Consider the following 23,629-nt stretch of genomic DNA (forward strand, 5'->3'; position numbering starts at 1 on the left):
ACAGAGCTGACCTCACGGAATTTGAGAGGAGAACAGCAGCGACCAGGGGTCTATGAGAGACGAGAGAGAGAGAGAGAGAGAGAGAGAGAGAGAGAGAGAGAGAGGGAGAGAGAGAGAGAGAGAGAGAGAGAGAGAGAGAAGGAAGGGAGGAGAGGAGAGGAGAGGAGGGTAGAGAAGAGAATGGTAGAGGAAGGAAGGAGTTGAATAACAAGTATGAAAAATAAAACTAGATAGGATGACTAAGACCTAGTGTTCTGCAACACAACAGCATTACGATGAATTGTGTATCTCAGCATAGCTAGAAGGGAGGACATTGAACTTTCCCAACACAAAAGCTGATTGCACTAATTTGACCATTGAGTGTTATATACATGTATCAAAATATCACACTTGACCCCATATACATGTATCATTTTATTCATTGGTAGGAAATCAAAGGAAAAATAACAAACAAAATTTTAAATCATAACAATAATAGAAATAAGTTGAAAAGAGGTAGGCTGGACAAAGAATCATCTGTGTGGCAAATATTTTTTATTTAAGAATAAAATTGGAAGAATAAAAGTGGAAGAAATAATTGTATTGTCAAACCTCATAGAATTCACAAACTTTATAGACCATGATAATGACAATTTGCCTTCTGAAGGTTAAAATGTGTTTGTGACTTTAACTAACTATCATTATTCCAAATACTGTAAAGTATGTGAAATTAATGTAATCATATAATCTCCATTTAAAAAGAAAAGTGAGAGAAGGGATGGGTTAGGAGTGATGGGTGACAATGTTGCCAAACACCTTGAAAAAATAAGAATAAAATTGAACCTGTACTTCATAGCATACACAAGAATCAGTTCTAGGTGTATAGAAAATTTCGATGGGCATTTAAAATGATTTAAATAGAAAACAGGCATACATATTTATAACTGTGGAAGAGGAAAAATTTCTTAAACATGACTGAGTACAAATTGTAAAGGAAAATATTTAACTTCATTAATATTGAGAACTTCTATTCAAAGTAATAGACTGAGAGACAGTCAAGTACAGAGTAGTAGAGATATTTGTAATTTATTTGTTACTGTTGAAGGATTGATATCAGAATATTTTTTAAAAATTTCTATAAATCAAAATGTAAAAAAAAAAAAATAGCAATCCAGTGAATACAAGAACCTAACAGCTGACCAAGCTCCTTCAAAAAAAAAAAAAATGAGGTGCCAGCCCCTGGTAGCTCATGCCTGTAATCCTAGCTACTCAGGAGGCTGAGATCTGAGGATCATGGTTCAAAGCCAGCCGGGGCAGGAAAGTCTGTGAGACACTTATCTCCAATAAACCACTCAGAAAACTGGAAGTAGCACTGTGGCTCAAGTGGTACACGGCTTGCCTTGAGCTGTAGAAAGAGTTCAAGCCCCATGACCCACAAAAAAAAAAAAATGAAGTAAATATAGAAGACTTTATCATTAGTAAACAGAAACATAAAAGGAAAATGAATCTTAGAGGACTGACAGTAGATTGGTAGAGACATGGAACAAATAGAACCCTTAAATTTTTCTGGTAGTAATTGTGTTGGTAAAAGCCATAGGGCAGTAAAAGCAGCATCCTGCAGTAAAACTAAAGATATATTCACCTTTGGAGCGAGTTGGCTTAATTTCATAATATATTCAGAAGTGAACATTAACTGGGATGTTCATGCAAGGTAACCTCTTACTGTTGTGAAGATAAGCGAATCACAGCTACCCAGGAATGGAACAAAATAAACCTGAAGGTACAGAATGAGTTATAGCACAGTACTAAGCATATGATGATGCATTAAGTTCAAAAGTGTGTAAGATGGATTGGTTATTTAAGAGTGGAAAAATGTAAGCTTTGCTCTCTCAAAGTTTTCCACTGGGCCTGAGATTTCAATGGACCTAAAACAAACCAAAGCAAAGAAAGTATAGAAATGTATTGAAAACTAGTTGTATATGGCCAAGAAACGTCAATAGGAAAGGACCTAAATAGGTGACTGGACACTTAGGCAATGCATGGGACCGTAAATAATCATGAGACACAATTGTGAGACCGCAGCTAAGTTATGTGAGAAGACTAGGAGAAAATATGTTTGCCAGGGCCTTTTCTCTGAGTCAGCTTCCAGTCGTTGATGGTTAAGAATGCTTGTGTACAAAGAAAATGGCACCTGTCCTCTAAGAATTTCATCTCCTGCACTTAGAAACTGAAGGAAGATTACAGTGATCACCTAACAGTTGCTTTTCAAAAGGCTTTAACCCAAATAGGCCAGAGTGGCATTTGGAGGTGATTCTTTTAACAAATACAACCATATCTGCAAAAAAAATCATTTAAAACATTATGGAATAAAGTCCAAATTGAAGATAATGATTAATCACTACAGTGGAATCATTGTAATCACGATAGATACCAGAGATGTCAACAGTAATGATGGGATTCTTTTCCTTAGATATGGATCTTCCTTGACTCACGATTCTTTATTACTTACTTATTTCTAATAAATATTATTTTGCCTATATTCAAAGTTAATGAATGGATTAAAAATTGAGCTAATTTTAGGTAACAGTAAAAGAAGTCAGACCATTTAATAACTGAATGTTAAAAAATATGTATATCATAATATAGAAATAGAAAATAGAAAAAGAAATAAGTAGATCATAAAATCAAATGGTATTATTAAGAAGGAGTCACAAGAACACACAGTGTTATATTGTTTGTTACTGCTGTATTTTGTTGTTATTGACTCTACTGGAGCTTGAACGCAGGGTCTAGGAGCTGTCCCTTAACTTCTTAGCTCAAGGCTGTTACTTTGCCACTGGAACCATGCCTCCACTCTGGCTTCTTTTTCTGGTTAATTGGAGATCAGAGTCTCATGGACTTTCCTGCTTTGCCTGGCTTTGAACCATGATCCTCAGATCTCCGCCTCTAAGTGGGGAGGCTTACAACAGAAGCCAACAGTGCCTGGCTCAGGATTTTGCTTGCTTTTTGTTTCATTTATGGTACTGGCAACCAAACTAAGAGCCTCATATATAGCCGGGCAAGGAAGGGCTCTGCCATTGAGCTCTGTCCTTAGCCCACTAGTCTAAAACAGGTAAAAGACTCAGACATCCTATAGGAGTTCAACGTATTTGCATGGTGCAGATTATTTTAGAATTGATGTGCTTCTTTATTCATCTATTCAAACATTTCATCATTTATCCATCCAGCCACTCAATCATCTCCAACTATGAATTCTAAGGTACTTGGAGTAGGCTCTTCCTTGAACTGGATCTCAGATCTGGGCCTCCTGAGTACTGGATCTGTAACTGTATTATATTAGGATTCTTTAAAAAAAAAAACACACATCCTCTAAGAAAACAATATTAACCATTACATCACACAGGTCCAATGTCCCAGCTCCTGCCTAGGTTTGAAGTACTTAGAGCTTATGAACTACTAGTGATCATTTGAGGACTGCCCAGCTATAGAAATAGTTGGCATGCCACCGTGTCAATATGAGTAACGTGTGCTCAGGATGTGATCATCCTATAAGAAAGTCTAATGGGAGGTAGGGAGGAAAGATGTCAGGCAAGTTTTCATAGGAGATGTTTTAACTCTTTGAAAGGCCACATGCTCTATTGCCACCCACTTGAGAAAAAAGTACATTCCAGAAATGGACTCCCTAGGCTGGAATCCATAATTAGAGTGAGCCTGTAATTTATCACCCAATACAGGACACAGTTGGAGAGGGAAAGGAAGACCAGTGTTAATGATTATTTTGTGACAGTGGCTGAAAACCCAGCAGTGCCCCCAAGCAAACCAAAACAAGCAGTTACTCTGTGTCTGATCCAGTCAACTCCAGGCTAAATCTATGATTTGAAAATGCATTAGATAGTCAACACAAATGTAAGCGTCAAAGGTGTCTAGGTATATGGAGATGAGGAGTTAACTAATCGCAGTTTGGGTACACAGCCAAGTGGAAGTTCAGATGTTAGCCAGAAATGAAAACAAATTTTACGGCAGGATTTGCTAGAGTTGCTGCTTTGTTTTTTCTCCAAACTGTGACCTTTAATTAACATTGCTTTTGGTTAACATTGTGTTTTTAGATAGAGGGGCTTGCCTTGTTATTTAAAACAAGCCTGGAAAGAGAAACCTATTATGTTTTTTGTCTTTTTTTTTTAAGACTGCTAGGAAAAAGCTGAGGGCTTTTCATCAAAGGCACTCGCAATTCCTTACAGTGTAGTTGGCTTGCCTTCAGCCCTCTAGTAGTTTCCTCTGGATGTAATAGCTATCTGGTACCTAGGAGTTTAAAATCTGCTTCCTATTGAAGGAAAGAGGAAGAGGAAGAAGGGGAAGATCTGGCCATTTCAGCTGTGTGTCAGGTGAACTCCTTCAGTCTTTGGCTGACTCACCAGGTTGAACAAGGAGGAGAAAGTCCAAAGTGAGCTCTCCCAGGGGATCTTCAGCATTTATCTGGTTTTTCCTGGTTACAGCCTTGCTGACCTTTTTGCTTTGTGTTTATTCCCTTGGCGGAGTCTTGTCTTTTCCTTCTTTCCCACCCCTTCGTTCTGGAAGGATTGACCCAGACTTAGAAAAATTTCAGAAGTTTTGACTCTCACCAACTTCCCTGGTATTAAAAGTTCCCTCAGGACAAATGACATTACTTATTTCACTCAGGATCCGTTTCCACACAGCAAAACCTTCCAATACTAGGTTGCAGTACTTTTTCTCTGAGTTTCCAGCAAACAAATTCCAAGTCAAAAAAAAACAAGGCTTGCCTCTACCTTAGTATTAAGTTCAATCAGTTATCAGTATAAAGAGAGAAGAGAGAGAGAGGAGAAAGAGAGGAAAGGAAGACTGAGAGGGAGGGAGAGAGAGCCAATTTGCTCTAGCAATTCAGAAATCAGCTTAGGAGACACCCATTTGTCTTGCCTCCTGGCAAAATCTCTTATTTGCTCCAAATAAGCATTGCCTCTGTATTGCCAATGCTTAACAGATCACTCACACATTGAAGGTAAAAATGTGACTTTTTCAAGTGTTTCACTATGCAATGAGATAAGGAATTCAGGCCAACCCACATTCAATTGGAATGAACATTGACTGCCTGGCCATAAAACCTGGTATAATGCTTTGTAATAGAGACCCAAAAGCATTTCTCCGAAAGCCCTTTATTTTCTAAATAATCCCTTCTCTTCTGCTGTTTGTATGTAAAAGCAGGCACTAAAGTAGATGAACTGACTTTGTGCACAGCATTTTAGTTGAGATGACTAGTGCAGGCAAACCTACAGAGATGTTATTATTCCCACAAATGCTCTTCTCAAAAGGCTCACTTGGTTCCATTCTCAAAATCCACACTCTGCTTGCAGCTCACATTATATTGCAATTTCCTCTTTGAGTTCTTAGATTTGTCATATTAAATCGTTCTACTATCATTTGAAGTGAGAGTTATCGCTAGGACGTGATCGAGTGACTAAAAGCAAATGTCTAGGGCTGGCAGTCTGTTCTAGAGATTCATGCACACATATACCTATTGGAATATAACCCGACTGTTCTCTTTATTGCTTATTACTTCTTGTCTGTGTCAGAGCACCAAGAGAATTACTGTCATTCCTAAAAACATTGTCAGTTTCTAATGCCCAACTTCTTATAAACAAACACATAAAGAGCTATGTCCTATTTTTGTGTCTCTGATTTTTCCTCCCCCTTCTGTTTCTGGATTTCTGTATTTCAAAGACCCTGAGGTGAATACGCATTTACTGCTATGCTGTGGTGTACTAGAATGCCTCATACATTGCGTATGCTCAAAACTCAAATATCTAACAAAAAAGTAAAATGTTAAGTCAATTAAATCCCACAAGTGTTATTAAACACAGTGAAGGTCAAGTCTTCAGTGGCTACAGTATAAATGCAAAAGTGACTTCGGTACTAGGGGCCTGTGGCTCACTCCTATAATCCTAGCTACTCAGGACATTGAGAGTTGAGGATTGCAGTTCAAAGTCAGGCAGAAGTATCCATGAGACTCTTTATCTCCAATTAACCAGCAAAAATCTAGAAGTGGAGGTATACCTCAGATGGTATAGTGCCAGCCTTGAATGAAAATGTTAAAGAGTGCCCTGGCACTGAATTCAAGTCCTAGTACCAACACACACACACACACAAACACACAGAGTGATTTGGGAAATGTATCTATAAAGTGAAGACAGCAATCCTACATAAAAGAATAGGCAGTTTTCAGTGGGACAGCCACATTGATTAATTTTGATTAGTAATATAGGAAAAGACTTGATTGGAGGAAGTGCCCCTTAAGATTGATTTGTGAGAAGAAGCATATCTGCTTTTGCTGATACCAGTTAGCCAAAATCTTGAGCCTAATATGGAAATATAACTAGAGTGCCCTAGAATTAAAGAATGCACAAGTCTGTTAAAACACAAATCCACCCCTCATACACACACACACACACACACACACACACACACACACACACTTGCCTAAAGAAATGGTAATGTTCAATATGTTAAGGAAATAAAGCTAACATTTTTCATAGATTATAGGTGTGAACCACCACCTTTCATTATCCCTTGTGTTTATTTGAATCACTTTTCTCTGTGCTACTGTATTATTTTAAATCTCCCAACATGATTGCTACTGTGAGCTTCTTAATAATTCACAAAGTCCATCTAACACAATGTTAATTTAGGGTTTGTGAGCATGGGGGAAAATATATAATAGTCACTCAATTGTATTCGTTTGTGAGGTAGTAGGTTTTGTTTTGTGGAGTTAAGTACTTGAAGGAGAAAGGAATTATGGGAGAAGATGATTGGAACAAGGTTTCATAAGTACTAATTCTCCACTAATGGCTGAACTTCCTAGAGATGATTTGGTTAAAGTAATTTCTCATTCAATGGAATGTTATTGGCTAGAGAAAAAAAAATTGTGAATCTTCTTACCAAAGCTTTGCTTTTGAAATTATGTGAGTCACATTAAAATGTTTTGGGCTGCTGTACTAGATTTCACAGGTGATCCCAATAGATAAACAGAAGAAAAGCAAAACATTTTTTTCTGTCAGATATCTAATAGCCTGACAGGCAGTTTTCTGGGCACTTGACTGATATGTTGATAGCCAGTGACTGTGGAGATCCTCAACGTGAGTCACAGTTATGGCAATCTGGTCTCTCAAGCAAAACTCTAGATCAATCCCCACTTTCGTCATATTAAGGACCAAATCAAAGCAACTCTGTTGCAATTGCACCAAATATTCAGCAATCTACCTGAAAGCGATGCATTCTGTCATTTGTCTAGACCAATTTAGAGAATGACTGAAAATGAGAAAAAGGGACTTTTACTGGAGAGTTCTATTTGAAGGAAGTTGCAAGAGGTGCTCTAGGAAACGTGGACCTCTGCAAAAAGTTAAGTGCATAGCTTGCATCCTCAGGAATCACAAAACAGACTTTAACTTTTTACTATCACCATTTATTTTACAGGACATGCTCTCTGCCTGGCCTCTTTAAAGTGTTTTATACAGCCATGGCTACATTTCTGATTTTTTTTTTAACAGTTTTTAAAAAGATCACAAATGTTTCATGCTATGAGTAGTTTTTGTACATTTTAGACAATTGAGAACTATTGATTGATACTTCAAGGCTTGATCTGCTGGCATTTTTGTACTATAGGTGGAAGGTAAATGGAACAGACGTTGACATTGGTATGGATTTCCGCTACAGTGTTGTGGAAGGCAGCTTGTTGATCAATAACCCCAATAAAACCCAAGATGCCGGAACGTACCAGTGCATAGCAACAAACTCGTTTGGGACCATTGTTAGCAGAGAAGCAAAGCTGCAGTTTGCTTGTAAGTAGCAATTATATCCTACTGCAAATGTAACTTGGACTTTTTGTACCATTGGACCCATAACGCTTTGAAACAGTTTTGTTTGAAAAACCAAACAGATTTTAATTGGTTATATGATCTTCTTTACCATTTTTTCATATTTTAGAAGGATCTCTTTCATAGGAAAAGTTGTACCTATGAACGGGAAGGTGTATGCTTCTGTCTTCCTAAGTATTTAGATAGTTTGCATATATTATACTTTGCTTATATGATTTTTATGTACACATAAACTCATACATGCATTTAAAATTACACATGTATAAGAATATGCATGCCACAAAGCCACATACACAAATTTTCAATAGAATGTCTAGTTTTTAAAAGAAGCAATTCAACTGCCAGTAACCTTGTAATTGCTAAAAGCACTTTAACCATAAATTTTAGAGTTGGAAAAAACACTCAACAATAGATTAATCCTATAATTTTCCCTTTGTTTAGTTCACAGAGTAGAAAAAAATTGAAAGCACCAACCATAACAAACTCTAGGGACAAAATATTCCCTTTCATATTTCTAATTTAAGACACTGAAAATAAAAACAAATCACCATCTCTTAAGAGCACTATGTAATAAAAGTTCATGAATGTGTTCAGAACAGTAGACTTTAAATATTAGCTGAAATAAAATCCCAAAGCAAGAAGAGAAAGTATTCATTTGAATATTCTCTCCCTTGAAGACTAGTATTGAGCCAAATCTTTACGGATTTACATATCTATGTGGGAGAATACATGTAAAATCCCTGCATAAAATCCCAATTCACATAGCAAAGCATTGTTGTCAAACATTCCATACTGCTGAGTCTATTGGTAATGATATTGTAAAATAGTCTCATTAACAAAATCTCTCTGTGAATTCAATAGCAAACATACCTGATATCTAGTATTTAATCTATCACTGGTGTTTGATTGTATTTTTATTAATTGAAAAATAAATTTCTTATATATTAGATTCCATTATAATTTTGTTTGTGAGTATCTTCTGAGATTGTCTTCTAAACATGCTTAGGTACATAAAAAAATACAAGTAAAATACACCAGGCTACATGTAATAGAACTAAAAAGTTTATTTTTTACTTGATATAAGCAAAAATCTATGTCGTTTTTGTTGTTGTTATTTTTGTTCCAGTTCTGGGTCTTGAATTCAAGGACTGGGCACTGTTCCTGAGCTTTTTTTGCTCAGGCTAGTGCTCTACTACTTGATCCATTGTTCTCCTTCACCTTGTTTGGGTAGTTTATTGAAGATAAGAGTTTCACAAGCTTTCCTGCCACAGGCTGGCTTAGAACTGTGATGCTCTGATCACAGCCTCCTGAGTAGCTATGATTATAGGCATGAGCTACGGGCACCCAGCTCTGCTGACATTTTAGTAATGATAAATTAATCATTCTAGAATATTTTATTAAAAAGTCATAGAATCATGAATGCTCAAAATAGGGGGGAGGAAGTCACTACTCAATAAATCCTTCAATTACTTGAATTTTGGATTTCACAGTACAAAAATATTTTAGAGTCGTGACAACAAAAAATAGAGATGGATAATACCATTTTATGTTTATATGTCCTGCATTTACCAAGCAGATTATGAGTTTTCAAGACTATCCTCTTATTTAAAATATCTCAACATTTTTTTTTACTCCTCATTTTTTTTTACTCCTCAATTATCAGAAAGACAGAATTTTCCACGCAGAAATAATTATTTAAATAGCATTGTTTGCCTTAAGGAAACTTTCTCCTGTATATTTGGTTTAGTTTGGCATGAGACCAGTATTTGGAATTCACCATTCTTATCCCACTAGCACAGTGATTCCTGTACACACACCCCACCCAAACCATTTGCTGATCACCATTCAGTTTAAAATTGTGACCACCACAAGGCATCCCAGTAGAGAATAATCCAAGCATTCCTTAAATTTGAGCTAAATAATATATATGTTTCTGTCCCCTTCACTTCCAGTTCTCACTGTAGGATTCTGGTTAGAATATTTTTTAAGATAGGAAAATCATCTTGTCCCATAATTCCTTTCTCCTGCAAGTACTTACTCCACAAAACAATACACCCAATTGTTTTAATTTATCTATTAACCTGGGTACATGGTAGAAATTTATGTATAGGAAAAAAAAGAAATTCCTTTATTTATTACCCATTGTAAATTACTCCTTCATTTCCCCCTAGGACTACAAGATGTGAGTGACTAATTTTCCTAGTACCTGGCATTTAGCAAATTCAAATTAGTCAATTGTTGTTGAGCAAATCAAGGAAGAGGAGCTGGATGTTAAATCGTCACACATAACAACTACATTCAAGTATTTTTCTAACATTATTTTGGATTAGTGTGGATATGGGTACAAGCCTTTCCACTTTAAAGTTGTAACAGAGGAAAGTTGCCATCTTAATTCCAGATATACACTGGAGATATGTGTTGAGGTGAAAAGCCTTACCTAACTATATTAAAAAGGCAGCTGTTAGGCCAGGCGCTAGTGGCTCACACCTGTAATACTAACTATTCAGGAGTCTGGGATCTGAAAATCATGGTTCCAGGCTGGGCAGGAAAGTCTGTGAGGCTCTTATCTCCAATTAACCACCAGAAAACTGGAAGTGGAGATGTGGCTCAAAGTGGTAGAGTGCTAGCCTTGAGCAAAAGTGCTTGGGGACAGTGCCAAGGCCCTGAGTTCCAGCCCCACAACTGACAAAAAAAAGACAGTTGTTAATGGAATGTATCAAATGTTCGATCACAACTGATTTCTATCAGCCTGAGATTGAGATTGTGTCTAGAGTCAATCAAGAATGGCTTTCTTTTCATACTGTGAGTTGCTTTGCCAACCCTCACCTACTCTATCCTCTCTGACAGACAGGAAGGAAACTTGTTGGGGTCATAGCTCAAGAGAGCTTGTTTCCCACACCATAAGAAACTCCAATTGAATCTGCTTTTGATTGTTCCATGGACAAACTGAATCAGAAGATAGGACTGAGAGCAGAGGCGATTTGATTCATTAGTTTCGTCCATCAGGACAACGATGTTCTATCTATATATAGTAGGGCACCACAGCCCTGTCACCCAAGCTAGGCACTTCTCCACCTGACCATGCCAGATGCAATCTGCATGACACTCATTGCAATGCCGCTCACAGAGCAATTCTCCTTTGACTTATGGAAAGGGAGAATTAAAACATGAAATGCCCATCTAGGCCTATATCACTCAATGATGAAGTGATGGTGTAGCATGAGAGAGTTCTCAGCTCCATATTAATTGATTAACTGGAAACCTCTAATTCACAAAAAATATGAATCATTAGGTTTTTTTTTTTAAGTTGGGAGTGAGGGGCTGAGATGCTGAGCTAGTGATGATCAGGTGGGCTGGAGTATTGACAATCATTCTGTGTCACTGGCTGTGAGAGTCCAGACTTCTTATCGCCATATAGGAGATGACCGCCTTTCCCTCTCTACATCATACAGCGTAGGCAAAGTCCAAGAATGGTTCCTAGCATAAGAAATGTGTGCAATAACTTCTGCATTTTCCTTTCTTTTCCCTTCTTTTCCTCCCTTCACTCTCACTTTGAAATAAGAATAATCACTACTATTTTTGCTTATGCAAGTTAATAAGAACATAAGAGGCCTGGAGTAGACTTTCCTGTTTCTTTATCCATAGAACAATGGTTAACCACTGTATCTCCTTTGCTGTGAGGATTAAGTATTCTTATATTCATAACATGTCTTAATCATTGCTTAGTACACAGTAAGCTTAATGAATGTAAGGTATTACTAGATGTTTACTTGCTCTATATTGACTCCTGCAATTACCTGGCAGTTTACCTGTGCAGTTCAACCTGAGCCACCTAAAACAGCCTTTCCTAGTAGAACTGATGTGCAAAGTACATATTACCACAGTTGCTAACACAGTTCCTTGGTAGACCCCAAATTGGATTTGTTCATCACATTTACAACCTTCAGTATGATACATCAATCATATTTTTGTTTCCAATTTTTTAGGTATAAGGGTTCTTGATAACATTAAACTGTTGATTTATTGCTAACACATAAAAATACAACATTGTATATGCACATAATTATGCATACATTGTGACTCTAATTTTAATATAATTGGTTTCAGGATTCATAATGAGAATAATTAATAACAATACTTCTGTTCTAAAAGTTAAGATGCAAATTTTCAAGTTATCCCAAGCAGACTGTAAAACATTCTGAATATTGATATTTTATGGTAAATAACCATGGGTTACTAAGCTGTTTTTTCCCTAAGTAGTAAATGATCTATTATTCTAAGTTGCTTATTCTCATCTCCTTCCTCCCCCACATGTGAACCAAGATGCTCCTTTACTATAGATTGTTACAAAGAGCTTCCAGGAGAATAATCTAATGATTTCAAATGTTAGCTTGTCAAGCTGATTGCTTCTTAAACATTGTTTGGGGGCTCTCTGCCTGGAAGTTCAGCTGTTCTACAAGCATTCAGATCTGTGAAACAAAAAATGGAAGTGCTTCCTCATCTCAGATGGTGAGGAACTATAATTCATACCTAAGTACCTCCCAATTTCCCGTGGTAAAAGTAACTCATTTAACAAAATTGTCTTCTGTGTCTACAGGGAGATTGGCACTGTTTTGCCAAGGGTGTGGCAGGGTGTTACTTTGGAGAAAGCAGTGGCTACCTCAGTTTATCTCTTTGGGTACCTGGCTTAAGGTAGGAAAGGAAAGTGAACTATAAAGCATTCCATATGCTCCCTGCTTATCTCCATCTCAAGTTCATATGGAGGAACAAAAGATAAAAGATGCAAAGTCTAAAAATCATTTAATGAGGAGAAAAATAGTGTTGTTAATGAAAGGAGTCAGGTACAAAAACAACTACTCCATGTCTCTAGTTGGACTGTCTATGACCTGGGGACTGTGTTTGTAGGAGTGATTTGGGCCTGGTACTACATGTGCTCAGCAAGGGTAAGACCTTGTCTTTCATTCCCACTACCACATAAAAAGTAAGTAGTTTAGGAACTCTATCCATCCCAAGGTTAATTACAGTGAACTCTAGCAGGTAAATGTCAGCCAACTATTTTTTGTTGGGGCTTGGGTTGTGGTTTTGCTTTTGTTTTTGTTTGTTTTTGTGCTGGTACCAGGAGTAGAACTCAGGGCCTTGTGCTTTCCCTCAGCTTCTTCACTCAAGGTTGGTCCTCGTCTCCTTGAGCCGTGCCTCCAGCTAAGAGCATTTTACCGGTTAATTGTAGATTAAAAAGAAAATACTCTCAGACTTCTCTTCCCAGTCCGGCTTTGAACTGAAATCTTCAGCTCTCAGCCGCCTGAGCAGCTAGGAAATTACAGGGATCGGCCAGCAGTCCCCAGCTCAGCCAACTATTTTTAATATTGATCACAGGCATCCGATTGGAGAACTTCAGTGATAAAAGTTCTTCGGTAGGGCTGCATGTCTACCCTCCTCTGAGTTCTCCTTATCGAGGGCCTGTTGCCCTAAAGTAATGGTGGTAGTGGGGGTTATGACAATCATAATTGAAAAAAAAGTATCAAGCAGAATAGTATACTCTATTTCTACTGGGGATTTTGGCAACTTGGCTTTTGATCTCTGATCATTGCTTCTATTTGCAACCATTTTCCAATGTTCATTGTTTTTATTGTATTGAATAACAAGCTTGTTTGTCCTTCACAGCCAAAGAGTAAGGATGGCAGTTAGTTAGAACAGTCACTGAGCTTTTGATAGCTGGCCAAACCCACAACTGGCTTGACTGATTTTCAATTAGGAAAGCTGTTTAGATTGTCAAACTTTTGTGTCTGAGCAACAAAATGTTGATAGATGGTTGTTTGGATAAATAATTTGGGAATATGTAGATCAATGGAAACTTAATCAACTTTGGGAACATGTGGACGTCAAAACTGAAAACATTTATCAATGCGCCTCTTTGATCTTTAATGAATGAGTATATTTATCTCATTTGACTAGTTGGGATTCAAACCAAAGCTTGCTCAGTTTCTGTATTAGTAGGTAAGTTTCTGCCTCTGAGACAAACATTAATGGTGGCAATGGCAGTCTGTTGAAATTTTCATAATGTAAATTACTCATTTTTAATTACACACTTTTCTCAGTTAATTCACAGTTGAATTTTGGATCAATGTGATAGAAAAGAGTAATGTGTGATGTAAAACAGTCAATGACGTCCAGAGATTTTTTTGTCATTCAGGAACATTCTAAAAATGCAATCTATATGAATATTACAGGATGGCCCATCGTAACAATGAGATGTACAAGACAGTATGTTGAAAACAAACTTTACAACTTTGTGGGGTGGGGGTGGAGGGGAGGTAAGAGAGGGGAGAAAGGAGTTGGGGAGGTGGAGAGGAAAGGGATGGTATGGGAAAATTAAAATAAAGGAAGGTGTAACAATGCTCAATAAGAAATGGGCTCATGTAACTGTAGCCCCTCTGTACAGTACAGCCTTACCCACACCTTGAATTCAGATTTCCAGTCCCACTTTAATGAAGAAATATGAATGAATGAATGAGTTAATTAATTAAGGAATGAGCCTGAAGTGGGGTGTATTTGTAACTTTGCGGTAAATGGGAAAGGATTATGAAATGTAGAATTATCTATGCAGTTGGTGCATCTGTGCATTGTGCATTTGGCCCTGGAGAACATTGCTAGGATTTTGAACATGGTATGATACAATTTGATCAAATGAAGCAAATGGTGGTGGCAGAAATTCAGAAAGGAACCTTTCCCTTTCCCCAGCACATTTCCACCTCCCTCTTAGAACAGCCCTCCACAGGTGTCTAGAATAGAGAGCATTGGCCCTTTGGCCACCAGGCAATGATCTGAAATGATTCAGAGGACTCTGTCATCCCAGAGTCCCTCTCTCTGGACTTGTTTTTTCTAGGTCATTTTCCCTGAATTTGACCCCTTTGTCTGGCACTCTAAAGCCCTAGCAACTAGTTCTTTGCACGATAAGAATGTCTGACCTACTGCAGCAGTAACAGTTCCACTGTGGCCTCTCAAGCATTGTTAGTGCTCGTGTTATGACACTCCGGCCCCAGAAAACCTCTGTGCTAGCAAGGGTTAACTTCCACCCTCCTCTCTCCCAGCACCTCCCCTGAGTCGGCTCTAATGTGAATGAGCCATTTACCTCCTGGCTGACTCGTATTTTTATGTACCACGCCAGCTACATTTTTATTTCCTAGCTACAGTAAGCAGTCCCTTTAGAGAGTAAAGCATGCTTTAGGGTTCAGAGGTTAAATCTCAAATTCAAAGGCATCATGAAATGATGTGTGTGTTTTCGAAGAGCTAAATGATTTTGTCAGAGATTTCACTATGGATTAAATTCTATACCAGTCACTAAACATTTATTGGATGGCAATGCAGGTCAGCCATGTATTCCTGAAATATGTATTTAGGATACATACTAATTACGATCAGAGTATTCATTTGCTCCCAAACACTTGCATTGTCATATAGCATTAGCATTTCTGATTAGTTCGTTGGTTTTTTTTTTCATAGCACCTATTTTTGCTTTCCAAGTGGAATGCACTCTTAGGCAATGAGCAATCTGTGAGCTCAGCCTCATAAAACGAAGATTAATCATATCTGAAAGAGCCTGCTTTAACTGTCCCTGTAGGTTGTCTATTGGATAAGGCAAGAAGTTATGAAATAAATTTTCTTAGTTTTTTAAATAACCATTTTTCTTAGTTTTTTCAATAACCACTTTTCTCTCACCATTCTGTGTTCTCACAGAAGGTCAGGGAATTTGTGAATCAGGACTTTATAAATATTTGTGTGGTAAATAAAGCTGAATGAATATATGCACTAATGAAAGAAGATCTGAGAAAAAATGCCTTGGTATTAAGGATCTGAAACACTGTATTTCCTCTAAATCTTTTTTATTTTGTCTAGAACTAAGAAATAATTGTTTTACATATCAAAAATTAGGAGGGACTCTGCATATCCTGCTTTTGTTACACGGGAAGAAATTCACTGAAGAAGGGCTGCCTCTGACTTTCAGTGTGATGCACTAGCATAATAGCTCTATTAAGATAAATCACATTTCATGTAATTAACTAACACAGGGCAAATAATTCAGTGACCTTTGTGTGTATGCTAACCTGTGTGGGTACCATCACTAACTAACTTTAGAACATTTTCATTTCATAACCCTCAAACACACTGCCCACACTCTGTCTCCATTCATTTCAGCTCCAACAACCACAAAGCTACTTTCTGTCTCAATGGTTTGCCTATTCTGGTCAGTTCGTATAAATAGAACCATAATTATATGGGCTTTTGTGACTTCACTCTTTGATTTAGCACAATATAACTCCATGTAACATATATACTTAATTTTTTTACAGTCAGAAAAGAAATAGATCATCATGCAGATATAATACCATTTTACTTAGGCAGTCATCTATTGGCCATTTGTATTGTTTCTATTTAAGCTTTTATAAATAATGTAGCTTTGAACATTTATCTGCAGGTTTTATGTAAACCTATGTTATTTCCTTTATGTGTATTCCTAGAAGTGAAATGCTTAATGCTTTCAGCAGTTGCCAAATTGTTTTCCAAATTAGCTACACCATTTTGTGATCCTTCCAGCAGTATGTGAGGATTTCAATTTCCCTACCTGCTCACTAGCACATGGAATTGTCTATCCTTTGTATTTTAGCCAACCTGTAAGTGAGTGTGTCATTGTGATTTGCATTTCCTTGCTTGATGCTTAATGATGTTGAGCAATGTTTCACAAACTTATAGGCGACTGATAATTTTTTGAAAGCCTTTGGAATCTTTTACCCATTTAAATGTATTTTCATTACCTTTTCATTATTGAGTCATAATATTTATTTGTGGTAAAAAAAAAAGCCACTTGTGATTAATTGATTTGCAATATTTGTTCTTATTTTCTGGGTTGCATTCTCCTTTCTTGATAATGTCTTTTTATGCTTTTTATGAAGTCCAGGGAATCCATACTTTTTCTTATGTTTTATATGCAGTTTCTGTCATATATGTGTGTGCGCACACACACGTGTGTGTGTGTGTGTGTGTGTGTGTGTGTGTGTGTGTGTGTGTAATATGGAACTATTATCTAATCCATGATCACAAAAACTCCTACAGTTTTTTTCAAGTGATTTTAAATTTATGTCCATGACTCACTCTGAGTTGATTTTTGTATATTCTGGGGGATTCTTTCAAAAGAGTGATACTTCATTCATTCATTCCTTTGTGCTGGCACGGGGCTTGAACTCAGAGCTTCTCACTCTTGCTTAACCTTGCTTTTTTAAGTATGCAATACAAGATGCGATATGAATACATTTGGGATTGTCTAATTTCAACAATATCACAATAGTGCTCCGTGTTGAACCCCTTTCCATTACTATCACAAAATACCCAAAACAATAATGGACAAGAAATGATTCATTTTGGCTTACGCCTTCAAGGACTTCAGTCATGCTGGCTTGGCCCAGTCTCTTTGATCCTGGGTGGCAGACACATACAGTGGAGGAGGACTGTTTATCTCATGGCATCTAGGAAGCAGGAAAATCAGGAAGCAGGAGGCAGGAGGCAGGAGGCTTGGCCCCGCGGACATGCCTCTAATGATCTAACTTGTTTCTACTAGCCCTCTCCCTCTCAAAGTTTCTCTTTTTTTCTTTTTGCTGGTCCTGGGGCCTGAACTCTGGGTCTGGACACTGTCCCTCAGCTCTTTAGCTCAAGGCTAGCACTCTACACTTGAGCCGCAGCACCACTTCCCGCTTTTTCTGCTTATGTGGTGCTGAGGAATCGAACCCAGGGCCTCGTGCATGCAAGGCAAGCACTCTACCACTGAGCCACCTTCCCAGCCCCTCCCTCTTAAAGTTTCTACCACCACCTGAGATTTGCCCAGGGTTGGGAACTAACCCTTTCAACACATCGGCATTTGGATAACATTCAAGATCCAAACTAGAGCAAACTTGACTGATCTGATTCTCTACTCCTCCAATTTGTCGGAGAACTCATTTGTCCTAACTTCTTTTTTCTTGAGTCTTAAGTTATGCTTTCTACAAACACTCAAACAACAATGCTTGTGCTTTGCTCCCAGCAGTCACTGTGTGTGTTTCTTCACAAGTGAGATGCAATCTACATCCCCAAGGAGATATAGTTATCTCTAAGTCATGCAACTTCTGTAAGAACTATTAAGCATGCAAAGAACTGTTTAACGTTAGCCAGCATATCTTTATTTCTAACTTTTTTTGGGAGCTGAGGAGCGGTAATATAGTATGTTTACGTAGTTAGACTGAATTTTCTTACACTGAGGACACCCTGACCCAGGGTCAATTTTAGGTTGGGAATTTTTCTGCCTCTACCAGACTACAGTCATCCCTCCTCATGGTCCTCTGGTCCCTTAGGATCCATGGAGAATTGGGCCCAGAATCCCTGGTAATACCCATGCAAGTGGGTGTTCAAGTTTCTTACATAAAATGGTGAAGAATGCATACACACCCAATGCACATGCTCGCATGTACCTTAAGCCACCTCTAGATTACTATATGATCCCCAATGCAGCATTGATGCTGCATCAGTAGCTATTAAAATGTTATTTACAGAATAATAACAAAAGTAATGTCTGTGCATGGTCAGTACCGATGCAATTTAAAATAAATTATTCTCAGTCTCTCACTGGTTGAATCTGTGGATAGAGAATTGGTGTATGGGGATGGATGACTTAACTCTGTATTGCTTAAGAGCTCCCTAATTTACGTAGATGTTTTCATCTTCTCCCCTGGCTCTGTGTCTGCTATCATTCATGTAGGTTTACAGATAGGTTGTATGACCTTAAATGACTTTCCAACTCCCCACCCCATCTCAACATTAGTGTTGTTGTCTACAGAATGAGCGTAATGATAGTATTTTCAAATAATAAAGTTATGGGAACTACATATGGCTAATGAATAACTTGAATTAGCAGGCTTTTGTTTAGTCGCATGTAGGTTGACATTGACATTCTCATATCTCTGGTCTTCAAGTATTTGAAGATTTATTATACGTTATGAAATCCAAGGTTTCATTTGATCAGATGGTCTATAAAGTTTTTTATAGAATCAGACTGGCTCCATGTTTTAATATGTGACTTTTTTAAAGATTGTGATGTTTGTCATATGTTCAGAGGTTTGTGTGTGTGTGTGTGTGTGTGTGTGTGTGTGTGTGTGTGTGTGTGTGTGTGGTTGTTGTTTTGTCATTCGTGGGGCTTGAATTCTGGGCCTGGGCACTGTCCCTGAGCTCTTCAGCTCAAGGACACTATCACTTGGGTCACAGCGCCACTTCCAGTTTTCTGATGGGTAATTGGAGATAAGAGTCTCACGGACTTTCCTGCCTGGGCTGGCTTTGAACTTCAATCCTCAGATCTCAACCTCCTGAGTAGGTAGGATGACAGGTGTGAGCTACTGGTGCCCAGCTTTCAAAGGTTTTTAACCCAATTGATAGTTGCTATCTGTAAGACATTAAGACTCCTTTTACTCCACCCTACTGTAAAATTCAGTACCAATAAATACAACTTGTTGAAATTTTTTTAATGATGTTTTTCTTCCTTGGTGCCTCTGTGTGTGTGTGTGTGTGTGTGTGTGTGTGTGTGTGTGTGTGTGTGTGTGTGTGTGTGTGTGTGTGTGTGTGCCTATCCGTACATGTGCATAGGCGTGCTGGGGTTTAATCTAGAATCCTGTGCATGCAAATCATATCCTCTACCAAGAATTGTATCCCAGCCACTCACCTGAGATCTTAACATGTCATTATAATTAGTTAGCCAACTCTACCTTCAAGAACTTAGCTCTGCTGTTGTATATTTGAAATTTTTAGTACCTTTGGAAATGGTAGGATACCACTGAGACAAATGTGTTAGAAAATAATTTGAGTTGTCAATATTCAGTATGGAGAAAAGAAATCCTTTATCACTAGGACTTCTAAATGGCAATTTAATACAGAAGCATAGCAGGACTGGTTTATGGCTTTTTGTGTTCCAAGTTTGAGTATCACCTGCCTCACCACCCTGGCGAAGGAATCTCATTCCCAATGAAGATTTCTGTTATATCTCCCCTGATTACAATCTATAATTCTATCTACCACTCTAGCTGCTGCTTGGCAGTCTCACCTAAGACTCCACTAGAGGCTCACTGTGCTCCAGGGATTTGGACTGGGTAAGCAGCTGGGTAAATCACTTTAAGTAGAAGCCAGGGTCAGGAAGGGAAGCTAGTGGGGCTGGAAGCCATGAAAGTTTTCACATTGAAGAGCTAACATGAAAAATAAACTCTAGAGGCAATGATAAATGTGCTTTCCTTTTGGAAGAGAAGTTGATGTAAGAGAATGGAGAGAGGAAGTCGGCTAACTTGATTTCTTTTGTTATTAGTGTTTGGTCGATCAGAGGTATGTAGACACATCCAAGTATATCTTTCATTTGTAATTGTTAAAGATTATAGATGTGTATTTATCAGCATATATTAACTGTACAAAGAAGTCTGATTATACCATTCCCATGCATGGAGATAATGCTTTGATCAAATTACCACTCTGTTACTCTATTTTTATTTCTCTCTACTCCCTTTAAAAATTGTTTATGGATTTTATTATTGTATTTCCATAGGCATATATACAGGGCTTCTATTTTTAATTAGCATTCTAGCTATAGGACAGGGTTTCATTTGGACACATCTACAAATGGATATAATTTCCTGTGATCAGGACTCAACCCCTCCATCATTTTCCCCATCCCATGTCCCTGCTTCCCACCCCAATCCCAACAAGCTTCATGGTTTCGTGTCCACACATGTATATAAAGTATTTTGACCCTATTCACCCCTCTTTCACCTTCTGCATTTCCCATTAATAGATAAGAAAAGTAATAATTGGTCTAGAGATAGTATGCTGAGGCTCATGTTTGTCTCTGTGGTCTGCATGTGACAGTGATGTGCATAAGTCTCCTTTGGGATTTCTCAGGTGACAGCAAGCATGACTCCCTGGTCCTCATTTCCCTGGAGGCTTGGAGCCACAGGCAGCAGTCACTTGATAACAGTCTTCTTAAATGGCTACACCTTCTCCAAGTCTGCACATAGAGAAAGATTCAAAATGCCACAAAGCAGAGGGTGCATAAGGTCTTTTGTTTTTTGCCAGAAAATATTTACACAGCAATTGTTCATTGAGTTGAGGTTTTCAAGTGACAGAAAGGAAGATGAATGGTGGAAGAGTGGCACTTAGGGATGATCTAATGCATTACATCTGTGGAGCTCCTTTAATTTTTACTTTGAATGTCATTGCCATTTCCTGCTAGAAATTGGGCATCACAAACAGCTCCTTCATTGGACCAGGTGGCTTTGATGTCCCAAGAATGAATGAGGAGTCACATCATAAGAATCTTCTTTACTTAACCTAGTCAGTTATGTAAAACAGTGCAGTTTAAGCTTGTTTTAAAGGTTAAGCAGGAAATCTTCTCTTGCATTATTAATATGTAATCAACAAAAAAGAAATCCATGTTGTTCGCAGGTAGGCAATTTGACTAAATGGCTCAATATGAAATTTGTTATCTGTGGCTTATCTTGTGGCTGAAATTAGGATTAGGTATTCGTCGTCTACTAGGTGATATATTCAGGCAGCTCAACCAAGTTCATCTTCCAACAATCTTGATGACATTTCCTAACTTCTTAGGAATGGCAGCGAGGATTGGACAGTTGGGGAAACTGTCACAGAGGGTGCTTTGGTCCTTTGTGTTCACTGCTTCATTTTCCATTTGAAACCCTAACCCACTACCATTCTGTCTTAAAAAATGAGCTGGAAGTGAAAGGTGTCAGCAGTATTCTACTGTTTAGAAAGTGCTTTCTGGTCGATTACATCTTTTGTTCTTCACAAAGGCACCTGAGGTAAAATGTATCATCATCAACATCATCGCCATCATCTTTCCCATTTTACAGAGACAGAATGAACAACACAGAGACACAAAGTGTCTTCCTCAAGCCCGTGATGCTAGGGGTCCGATCTAGGATACAAAACTATTTATTTTCAAGTCTTAATGTCTATTGACTACATCATATTGCCATTCCATTTTAAATAGGTTCCATTTAAAGGCAAAGGAAATACCTTGAGTAGTGAGAGATTTACTGTCTGTCATCATTATGTGAAGATATGCAGGTGAAATCATCTTCAAATTCTAGTTCCCAAATCTTGTCTGTGATAAACTATCTGCCAGTCTATAGAAAGGGGAAAGAAGTGCTACATTTTATAGCAAGGCAGAGTTCTATCCGTTGATAGGATAATTTTTCTTCTATGTTCTTTCTTTTATATTTTAAGTTTAAGAAATTTTATCCTTCATAAATTCATGATGTTAAATGGTTATCATAACAGTAATAGATATCAGTGTCAGTACTTAGAACTACCTAGACACTTGCCTTAAAATTCTACTACATTCTGCCCTAACATCTAAAATTCTACTACATTCTACCCTAACATCTATAAATTAGTGTTTCTTTGTTTAAGAGAAAACAGCTGACAGAATAGTGGCAGGTAAAAGTACTTCTTGCCTACAGCTTAGGCCCTGGAATATCATCATCAGAGTCAAGAGTCCACCACACTCAATTCAGTGACTCTACAAATAGACATGGCAGGTAGCTCCTCCAGACCACAATGTATCCCTGTGCAGTACATTACTGCTTGGGCTTCTTCAAGAGTGTCTAGAAGTCGAGTGGTCTCACATACTTCCACAGAGGTCACAAAGTCATTAAATGCAGAAGGATGCATAGAGTTAAACATAGTCTTCAAAATTCCTTTAAGTAGTGGGTGTGTATGACTCCATTGGAGATGAGCATGAGCTGCAGGGGTGTATGACTCCATTGGAGATGGGCATCCTGTTTTCCTCCCAGGATTGAAATATGCTACTGATTGTTTCTTTAGTGAACCATCAGGGGAAGAAGTTAGCTTGAACTTAGAGCCATGGTGTGTGAAAGTTGAAACTACGAAGTAAAATAGATTTGGGTAGGTTTCTTACCTCTAAGAGAGTATGGAAAACTGATCATAACAATGGCCTAGTGGATGGAATTGCTATTTAAATAGCACCTGTTTGTTCTCACACAGGCCAGCCCACTGTGTGGACGGCAGCAAATGACTGTCTCTCTGATCTAAATTTCATTTTCTACATAGTAGGAATGATATCATTATCAACGGCTGACACAAGGATGAACAAAATGTGACCATATCATTTTCTTCCAACAATGAAAGCAAGACATACTTTATTGATAACAAGACAATAAAGGCTGGATGTGGTAGAACATTTACCTAGCATCCATGAGGGCTCGAGTTCTATCACCAAGTCTGAAAAGAAAAAAAAAAGAAATAATAGAAAAGATGAGAGAAAGGGAAGGAAAAATATCTATAAAGAAGTATCTGAAAGTGATTAAAAAAATCAATAAAACAAACCTTGTATCCTAACAAAAGAGAAAGACATGTAAAGTATTAATTCCTGGAAATTATATGATAAATGAAAAGACAGCCATGTACACAGCATGTTATGAAAGCAACACATAACCCATCCTGGGGTACACAGTATGCTCCCCAGGAGAGAGGATGACGGAGCCAAGTCTTGACAGATGGTTGAGAGTTAGAGAGGCCAAGAGAACTGGCAAAGGATTCTGTGCAGCAAGAGAGCAGAGCCTGCATTTTCATGGATAAGCAGGAGACATGGGAACACTCCATAGATCAAGGTTGTCAAATATGAAGGGGACGTTAGAAGCTAAGAGATGGCATAGAAGGGCAAAGGCCAGGTC

The 23,629-nt window shown here is 38.0% G+C and overlaps 1 protein-coding gene across 1 annotated transcript in view; it reads left to right on the forward strand.

Moving 5' to 3' along the window:
• The window catches only part of LOC122108041 (contactin-4), a 397,297-nt gene that overhangs the window by 141,845 nt on the left and 231,823 nt on the right, over window positions 1-23,629 (forward strand). Inside the window, exon 3 of the mRNA XM_042680009.1 lies at window positions 7,651-7,826. Coding sequence (XP_042535943.1) covers window positions 7,651-7,826 — 176 coding nt within the window. The remainder of the gene's footprint in view (window positions 1-7,650; window positions 7,827-23,629) is intronic.

The sequence above is a fragment of the Dipodomys spectabilis genome, unplaced genomic scaffold (assembly GCF_019054845.1).
Source record: "Dipodomys spectabilis isolate Male_0828 unplaced genomic scaffold, ASM1905484v1 ptg000054l, whole genome shotgun sequence".
NCBI lineage: Eukaryota > Metazoa > Chordata > Mammalia > Rodentia > Heteromyidae > Dipodomys > Dipodomys spectabilis.